Raw genomic sequence first — 10152 nt, forward strand, 5'->3', positions numbered from 1 at the left:
CACAAATTTTAAAGCCTTCAATGCAATCTCCCAGATGTGCTCATTCCCCCAGCAAACACTGGTTGTGCACATCGCCTTAGTCCCCAAACCAGGGAAAGACTTGAATTGTACAAGCCATTGACTAATGAAAAAGATTTTTCAACAAACATTTTCCCACCAAGATATGAAAAGGGGATTCTCTCTAGTCATCTTAATGTTTGAGATGGTTAAATGTGAACCAGACACAGAGGAATCCATCTATTGTTTGGTGCAGATGACCCAGCCTTCACTTTTGGAGTGGTCTGCAGGATCACCCTCCCATCTTAAGGTGATGCTAGAGGGAGGAAGATCCTGGAAGAGTCTTGAAAGAATCTTTGAGAATTGGGGCTCATAGAGGGAGGCAGTATCATACACATAACAGGCTGAAGAGGCAGCACTCAGTTCATTCACATGTGGAAGGCAGTGCAGGTGTGTGATGGTGACCAGTGCTGTATTTACATTTTGTGCTGCCCTAGGCAACACAAAAAATCTGCACCCCCCCCCCCCCCGGTTCCCTTCCCAGAGTCTCAAGGACACTCCCCCAGTTCCCCTCACTCCGCTCTTCCACCTGCCGCCCAGCGCCGGTACCCTTTGGAGCCTCCTCGACGTGACATCACGACACAGGAACAGCGAAGGACATCCAGGGTCCCTTCTTCCCATGGCTGTTTTTAATACTGAACCAGCAAACACAAATGCTCCTGCACTTGGGGATGGACTTGATGCAGGCTACAACCACATTAAGAATGTCCTGGAACATGCACACCTTGCTGCCCTCAAATGGAACGGGGGAATCCAAATATACTGAATGAGGAAAGAACAAAGAGAGGGCGCACAGGCCTAGTGCATTACCATAAAAAATGTTTAATAAGAAATAAAATAGGTGTTGTACTCACAAACGACAATAAAGTCAAGGCACATCATAAAACACCAGCTGGGTCAACACATCCTATTGGATGTCTACACTCCCCATTGCGGACTGTTACTCAGCGCGGTTTTGACCCAGTTGGTCTTTTATGATGTGCCTTGACTTTATTCTCGTTTGTGAGTACAACACCTATTTTATTTCTTATTAAAATTATGGTAATGCACTAGGCCTGTGCGCCCTCTCTTTGTTCTTTCCTCATTCTGTTTTTAATACTGACTGGACTCTGAGCAAACATTTTCTTGGGTCTCCTCCCAAGGCATACAATAAAGAGTGCCTTAACTCAAAAGATCAGGAAGCAACCGCGATTGCCAGAGGTTAAGGCATATCATTACCGCTCACTGCCTGGTTGCTAGAGGTTAGTGCACACAATACGGCTCACCGATTTGTTGTTAGAGGTTACAGCACGTGATTTCTGCTTACTGATTGGTTGCTAGAGGTTACTGCACATTATTACCACCCACCCATTAGTTTCTGGGCCTGGAAGGGAAGGTGTGATCAGTGAGAGTGGTGGTGGAGGAAAATGGGAGTGCTGGGGGTTGGGGGGTGGGATAAGTGGCAGTGTTGGGGGGATGCAACGAGTGGCAGTTCTTGGGGGAATTAAATCAGTAGCACTCTCTTGCTGTAATCTGTCAGTCAGTGTCCACTCTGTTCCCCCCACCTGCATGTGAGTGGGGGAGAGAGAGAGGAGGGTGAGAGAGAGAGGATTGAAGAGAGGAGGAAAATGGGGAGGGGTGAGAGAGAGAGGGGTTGAGATAGGGGATAGAGAGGGGGGAGTGAGGGGGGAGAGAGAGAGGGGGGGGAGAAAGAGGGTGAGGAGGGGGAGGGAGTGAGAGAGAGAGAGTGAGGGGGGAGAGAGAAGGGGTGAGAGAGAGGGTGAGGGGGGAGAGAGGGGGTGAGGAGGGAGAGAGGGGGGTGAGAGAGAGAGACCACAAGCCATGCCCCTGTCTGCAGTCCTTCCTGTGCCCCCTTCTTCCAATATCTGTCTGCAGGTCGGTGTGTGGGATGCTTAGTGCCTCCCATGCCCACATCAGGATGTTCATGATGGCCAGCAGTGGGCATCTGGGTGAAGATGGTGGTGCTCTGCTCAGACAGACGGATGACCCAAGTAGCGGTGCCTTGGCTGTCTGCTCCTCTCTCCTGTTCTCATCCTCGTCCTCCATGCCCCTGGTCAGCCTCTCCTCCAGCCGTCATCGTTATTAATGTCAGAGCAGAGGTTGGAGATGGAGTCCAGGCTCTGGGAGGCATCTGGATGCTGCGCCCGCTACTTCTCGCCTTTTCAGGGATCAGGCAGATGATGAACGTTCCCGGGCTCTAAGTCCTAACTGCTCTCCGTCACTGTGACCGCTCGCTTGATTTGTGGGAATGATAAACTGAGCAAGACACTATCCTCCTGTCTGCACCCCGAGGACACCGCTGTCTGCACCAGATTTAGCCCCATGGGATCTATGGCCTTCTACCCCACTGCCCTGCTTCTTCTGGAAAGTGGCTCCGCCCCTGAAAAATGCCGCCCAAGGCAAATGTCTTGTTTGCCTTGCGGCCAATACGCCCCTGATGGCGACGCATGGGGCAGCAAGCTATGGCATCCAGAAAGTCTGGCAAGAGCAAGAAGGGTGATCCTTACTCTTTCTATTCTGGGAAGATCATTGTGCTCAACACATGACTGCACTTTTTCTCCAAAAATGGTTTTGTCCTCTGCCACTGTGGAAGGCTCCATGTGGGAGGAGATGTAAGCGCAGATAACATCCTTGTCTGATGATGCTGCTCCAGAAGGTTCCACTCCTTTAGGATGGCAGAGTCTAGCTCCCCTGACATGGCAGGAGTTGAGCCATGGAAACTCAAAACTCAAAAGACAAGTGAGACGCCTGAGGCTGCACCAGTAAGTGAACTATCCGATCAAACAGTGGCATGTAACATGCCTGTGGCAATTATCTGCAGCAGAGCAATCACCTGAGAAACCTGAGCAAGGGGCTGAGGACTATCCAGAGCCATAGTTATGTGCACTGAGCTCGGTATCTGAGGAAGAAGTCACAGAAAAGTTAAAGTCTCCTTCATATGTGTTATCTGCTAAGGCTGAGGTGATTTCTGTGGAGAGCTGAATGCCCTATATGAAGAGGAATGTTGTCATGGATACAAAATGCACGCCAACAAGCTAGCTAACCGAGGCATGGTCTGTCCCTGACTGGGGTAAAGAGGGAATGAGGAGGACTTTGAGCACATAAAACTGGCTGTGATACCCTTTCACAGCCCATACTGCCTCTGGTAACCACTAGAGGGAGACTCCACTCCAATCTAGCTGGCTGACCACACACAGGCAGATATGAATCTTATATACAATGTGGTGCACTCTAAGGGTTGGGGAGCAGTCTAGCAATTAGCACACCCTTCTAAGATTCCTCCAGCTATCCTATAACCCCGATGGTAATCACTCTTCGACTGTCCACACCCCCCCACACAAAACACATAACAAACGGTAGCTTGCCACCACCCTACAGTTTGTCCACAGACTGGTCTTCTGAGCCACCACACAAACACAGATCTCTGTCTGGCAGATCTGCTACTTTACAATCTGCATGCAATCTGCCAACTCGCAGTGCAATTGCATACAGATCGGCAATGAACTTGGACTGAGCACATAGACACTACAATACAACAATCTCTTCGGAGATATGAGCCTGAGCTTAGTACACAGAAGTCACTTATTCATTTTATGATTTAATATCCTGAAAGCGGGCGGAGCATAAAACATGTACAAAGAAAAAACATTTACAGAAAATACAAAAAGACACACAATTGGCTGTTCACTATGAAATAAAAAGGAAATAAAAACAGAAATTATTATTATTATTATTATTATTATTATTATATAGTATTTATATAGAAATAAAACTTTTACCAAGATTTATTGTGCTACTTGAGCAAGTCAAAGAAAGTCTGTGATTCGTCAGTCAGATGGAACCGGCTCTGTATGAATCATCCCGTTCATATCTCAGGGTCCTCAATTTATTGAAATATGGATATGGGCTGGACTTTAGCCCTTGGCCACTCAACCCTGGGGGGAGTTCCTGTACCAGCCCACAGGATGTTCTGGGTACTGAAGTGCCCAATCTCGAATGGGCAAGGGACAGTTTGGATCACTAGGTAAGGGATAGGATTTCCAACACCAGCGCATCAGTCTAATCATGACAGTACCAATCATTGTTCAGCTCTCACAATCAGGCACCATATAACCATTTTATGTGTTTCTTCGGGATTCTACAGAGGCTACAAATACAGTTTTACATGTAGATGGAGCCTAAAATGTGTCCAATCAGAAGGAAGTATTGCCATCTCTCTGCAACTAATATTTTAGCTTTTATGAGATATGAAATAGATTCCTCTGATCTATTGGTATATTTCAAAGCTGGCAGACCTTTTGGAGCCTTCTCCTACTCTCCTGCTGACTCTTGTTGTCGAAATGACTAGGATTCTTATTTTAGGTTCAAGAAGGTGGCAATCTCTGGCTACATAGGTGACAATGTTCTATTGGCATCTAGGTGACTGAATACTGAACACATCTGTAATAACACAGAACTAAACTAGATCTACAGTTACACATTTCTACTGATCACATAAATCACACTGATAAAATGATTCTACTCTTACATTTATGTTACAAATGTTCTCCTGGGTGAGTAACCCACATTGTTACTCCACCACTGGGGAGATATGGAACCGGAGGAGTCCCTGGCATCATTGGAAGTTCTTCCCCCTCTGTCAAGCACCGTAAGGTCAGAGAGCTGTAACTCATATGCAGGGCCACCGATAAGGGGGTACCTCTGGGCCTACTGTAGAGGGCCCGGGCCCTGTCACTTTGACAGAGGGGCCCGGCAAGCTGGCAGCTTCAGGTTTTTGTATGCTTAGTTTAGCAGCCAATAGTGCTGCTTATCTAAGTATGGGGGAGGGACAAGACAAACACACTGCACTGACTGCAGGGAGTTGCTCCTCCTCCCACCCATCCTTAGCCAATCAGCAAACACTGTAGCCCCCCCCCCCCCCTTCTCCAGCCTGCCACATTTGACTTTATATGGAAGATGCTGGTGGCTGGAGCAGGGCTGAATGGGGACACTAAAAAGGGAGACAAAAAAAACCTGAAGCCCAGGAGCTACAAGAAGAAGGTACGACTATAAACAACTGTGTCACTGGTCACTGGTAATGCCGGCTGATCTTATCAATGTGTTCAGGCAGACAAACATATAAGCCTCCCCCCATCTTGTCTCAGGTTACTCTTTTCTTTATAACTGCCTAATCTAACCTGCAGGCTGCCTGAACACATTGATAAGATCACCGGCATTACAAGTGACCAGTGACACATAGGTGGACACATTATTATTATTACATCGGGTTTATATAGTGCCAAAGGGTTTGCTCAGCGCTGTACAATAGGGGGGACAATACAAGAAACAGAACAGCAACAACAACAGCACACGACGGGTTAGAGGGCCCTACTCTTTCGAGCTTACAATATAGGAGGGAGGGGGTAGTGCTACAGGAGGAAGTGGCTGTGGGGGATGGAGTGGTAGGAGGAATGAAGGAGAATGGCTGTTAGGTGAGGGTGGGGTAGGCTTCCCTGAAGAGGTGAGTTTTCAGGGAGCGCCTGAAGGTGAGGAGGGAAGGCGACAGTCTGATGGATTGGAATAGTGAATTCCAGAGGATGGGGGAGGACCTGGAGAAGTCTTGCAGTCGTGCGTGGGAGGAGGAGACCAGAGAGCAAGATAGAAGGAGGTCCTGTGAGAAGTGAAGGGTACGGGTTGGGTGGTACTTGGGAATCAGGTTGGTGAGGTAGTCAGGGGCAGTGTTGTGAATGGCTTTGTAGGTCAGGGTTAGTAGTTTGAATTTGATGCGTTGGGCAATCGGGAGCCAGTGGAGGGATAGGCAGAAGGGGGGAGGCAGAGGTGGAGCGGTTGGTGAGGTGATTGAGTCTGGCCGCTGAGTTCAGGATGGTCTGGAGCGTGGAGAGCCTGCACTGGGGTAGGCAGGTGAGAAGGGAGTTGCAGTAGTTAAGGCGTGAGATAATCAGGGAGTGTACGAGTAGTTTAGTGGTGTCAATGTAAATATTACATATTTACTGCTGGTTAAGGCTGGCAGCTTCACAGATTCATTAACTGTTCTTGACCAGTTGTCTGTTTTATAAGACTGGAAGGTTAGAAATGCTGCTGCCTCCTGTCACTTGTTGTACTTTGTAAAGAGGATTTATGACTTGATCTCGCAGAGCTGGTTTAAGTAGAGTGGAGCAGCCCTACAATATTACACACTTTTACCCTGGGTTCAAGCATCATTGCATAAATGCAATACCGTTCTCCTAGCAACTGCCAAACCCAGACACGTCCATTGGTTTGCTAGACAGAGAAGCATGATTTGTCACTCCAGAGAACATGTCTCCACTGCTCTAGAGATCAGTGGCAGTGTGCTTTACACCACAGCATCCGATGCTTTGCGTTGCACTTGGTGATGTAAGGATTGGATGCAGCTGCTCGGCCATGGAAACCCATTCAATGAAGCTCTTTAGGCACTGTTGTTGTGCTAATATGAAGGCCACACAAAGTTTGGAGGTCTTTAGCTATTGACTCTGCAGACAATTGGCGACTTCTGCGCACTGTGCGATTCAGCATGCGCTGACCCCACTCTTATTTTACGTGACGTGGCCTACCACTTGGTGGCTGAGTTGCTGTTGTTCCCAGTTGCTTCCACTTTGTTGTAATACCACTAATAGTTTACCATGGAATATTTGGTAGCAAGGAAATTGCATGTGTGAACTTATTGCACAGGTGGCCACCTATCACAGGACCACGCTTGGAGTCACTGAGCTCCTGAGAGTGACCCATTTTTTCACAAATGTGTGTAGAAGCAGTCTGCATGCCTAGGTGTTTGATTTTATACACCTTGTGGCCATGGAGGTGATTGGAACACCTGAATCCAATTATTTGGAGGGGTGTCCCAATACTTTTGGCAATATAGTGTATTTTCTTGGCACTAGGTGTACCTTATAAAGTGGGTGAGTGAATATTTCACCCCATATCTGTCCCAGAAGGAGCCATCTCTCCATGGAAAAAAATGTCTATAGTTGTTGGTTAATACCACAAGGGGGGTTAGGAGAGTAAGTGGCCTCCCCATAAGCAAAATTCAGAAAGTGCGCTATAAGCTCACCTCTTGGGAGTAAAAAACCCGGGTGCTACTTCTGGAAATGTAAATCACACAGTGGAACTCTCTTCCACATGTTTGGGACTTGTCCTTTTGCAGTAAATGTGGCTTTTTGAATTTCATGAGGAGTATCTGCCATAATCTAATGGACAGTCACCTGGGAGATGATCCACATACCTACCTATTTCACATTACTCCTCTCTCTACCAAGAAATATCAGAAAAATTGTACGTATTCACCTCCGCAATGCAGCAAGAGCCTGCATTCCTACTCTATGGAAACAGACTACCTCCCTTCAATGGGCCAATGGTTCTCCAGAATGAACAACATTATACATATGTAGGACATCACCTCTTTGCTCTGTAAACATGAATAGAAATCCCACCACACTTTGTTCTATTGGGTAGACTTTCAATACTGTCATGCCTGTAACTTTTCCCTTCATTCCTGCTCTGTAAACACACTACCACCCTTCAATGGCCAATGGTTCTCCAGAATTAACAACACTATGCATATGTAGGACCTCACCGCCATGCTTTGTAAGCATGAAGAGAAATTCTATCACACTCGGTTCTATTGGGGAGACTTTTGATGCTCTCTGGACTATCAATCATGTTTGTGGGTTGATGCGCCCTTTTCCAACCTATCTTAGACCACCAGGTCTCCGTTTTTACCTCTCCTGCAGTTCTTAGTGTTCTCACACTCTCCCCTTATGGGCTGCAATTGTATGGTCTATACACAATTGTTCCCATCTGCTCCTCAACTTGAATAAGTGGAACTATTTGCTTTTAGCTCAATACTGAGGCTAGGTCTTTCACTGAACAATGCTATAGATGCTTGTTATCATGCTGCAACACGATGAGAGTTGTTATCCCCATTGTTCTTTAGTATCTGCGTGTGTTCAACCACATGGGCCCAGGAATAAAAATAAAAGTAAAATAAAAATTGGAAAGTTACTTTAGATGAAGATGAAAACCATATATTACATTTTGTACAATATCATACAAATTTATTTGTTGTGTCCTAACAATAAACAGTTTTCATTTTACTTAGCGTGGCCTTCAGAGCTTTGTGAATATCCTGATTCCTTAAAGTGTAAATGATGGGGTTGATCATTGGTGTCACGGAAAAGTATATGAAGGACAATCCTTTGTAGACATTGAGATATTGATCACTCCTTGGCATCACATATAGGCAAAAAAGAGCAGTGTAATATATAGTCACTACAAGGAGGTGTGAGCTGCAGGTAGAGAAGGCTTTCTTCCTTCCCTCCGATGTCTGTATCCTGAGGATTGTGAATATAATAAAGACGTAGGAGAGAACAATCAATACAAAGGGTAAAATAGTTACTGTAATGCTGACTGATAAGCCAATTAAAACAACAGGCGTTATGTCTGAGCATGCAAAGGAAACGTAAGGGGTGAAGTCACAGTAAAAATGATCGATGGTCAGAGGACCACAAAATTCAAGATTTATTACAAAGTAAAATGTAGCCGTAGCGAATATAAGTGAAATAAACCAAGACACAATAACTAAATAGAAGCAGAGTCTATTGTGTATGAGAGCGGAGTATCTGAGAGGTTTACAAATGGCCAAATATCGGTCGTATGACATCAGAGTGAGCAGCAAGGTCTCAACAATTGTTACGGCTCCAGATACACTTAACTGGATAGAACAGCCAAGATGGGAGATGGTGGGTCGTCCTGAGAGAATGTGGTGCAATATCAGGGGCACCAGATCCGTTGTATAGAGAAATTCACAGAGGAACAAATTTCCAATCAGGATGTACATGGGACAATGGAGACGAGGGTTTACACATACTAAAAATATAATCAGGAGGTTCTCAATGCAAGTCAATGTGTATATGATCAGTAAGAGAAGGAAGAGAGGGATTCTGTAGTCAGTGAGGCTCACAAATCCAACAATCAGGACTTCCACATTGAGTGTTTGATTTTTTTGATGTGCCATCTGTGAAAGGAATTGACTGACAGTTATTAAGTTGTAACTTACTAGTCACAGCAATCTGTTTTTCTGACTGGCGAGTTCTTAAAAGCCCAACAAGGTGTGTGTGTCAGAGAAAAGACGAGGAAGGCCGGGCAAATGTGTAAATGCGCAATATGGCCACGCCAATTCGCGCAAAGAAGTGCGCATGCGCATAGGCGGGCGACACGTAATCATGCATTCCTGTGCACAAAAACGCACCGGCACACGCAGGGTGCACTAATTGCTGACACTCAGTGGCCTTTATAAGGACTGCAGTTCTGCTCAGTGATTGCTGGATTATCGTTAGCCCCTTCTGTTCCTGAGTTTACTGCTGATTTCCCATTACCGACCCGGCTTGATCCTGACCTTGTTCTTGTCTGCTGCTCTGTGTATGATCCCAGCTTGCTCCTGACCTTGATCCTGTCATCTGCTACTCTGTGTATGACCTCAGCTTGATCCTGACCTTGCTCCTGTCTGCTGCTACTCTGTGTATGACCCTGGCTTGATCCTGACCTTGCTCCTGTCTGCTGCTACTCTGTGTATGACCCTGGCTTGATCCTGACCTTGCTTCTGTCTGCTGCTACTCTGTGTATGACCCCGGCTTGATCCTGACGTTGCTCTTGTCTGCTGTTCCATATTGATCCTGGCTCTGGCTACTGACTACTCTACCCATCCTCCGTGATCCATGTGTTCTCTGGAGAAACTCATCCTGCAACTGGAGCACCCACGGGTTCCATCTCATCAGGCATTTCCAAGCAGCAACACCACTAGCAACCCGTGCTTCTTTGGGCACTGCACCTCCTGTTTCCACCTCCAGGGGCCATAAGGGGAGCCCTCTCTCTATTGCAGCCTCAGGTCAGGTATGTGACAGTGTGGGACCTCTGCAGAAAGACCACTGCCTTTTCCCAAAGAGCAAGAGTCCTTCTCTACAACATGCTGGAAGGGGCCAGGCTCTCCTGTTCTCGCTGTTGCTGCTTCTAAAGAAAACAAATTGTAAGTCTTTGAACACTTTTGTGATTTGATGTAGCTGGAATAGATTGTTAATTTAA

General features: G+C 46.4%; 1 protein-coding gene across 1 annotated transcript; it reads right to left on the reverse strand.

Moving 5' to 3' along the window:
• Window positions 1-8143: 8143 nt before the first annotated feature.
• Window positions 8144-9115, reverse strand: LOC149460378 (olfactory receptor 5P68-like). The gene has a single exon (XM_089679746.1). It carries the CDS (start codon window positions 9086-9088, stop codon window positions 8144-8146), a length of 945 nt encoding a protein of 314 aa, XP_089535872.1. The 5' UTR covers window positions 9089-9115.
• Between the last annotated feature and the right edge of the window lie 1037 nt (window positions 9116-10152).

The sequence above is a fragment of the Staurois parvus genome, unplaced genomic scaffold (genome assembly GCF_062004578.1).
Source record: "Staurois parvus isolate SC_StPar_1 unplaced genomic scaffold, SC_StPar_1.0 ptg000231l, whole genome shotgun sequence".
Lineage (NCBI taxonomy): Eukaryota > Metazoa > Chordata > Amphibia > Anura > Ranidae > Staurois > Staurois parvus.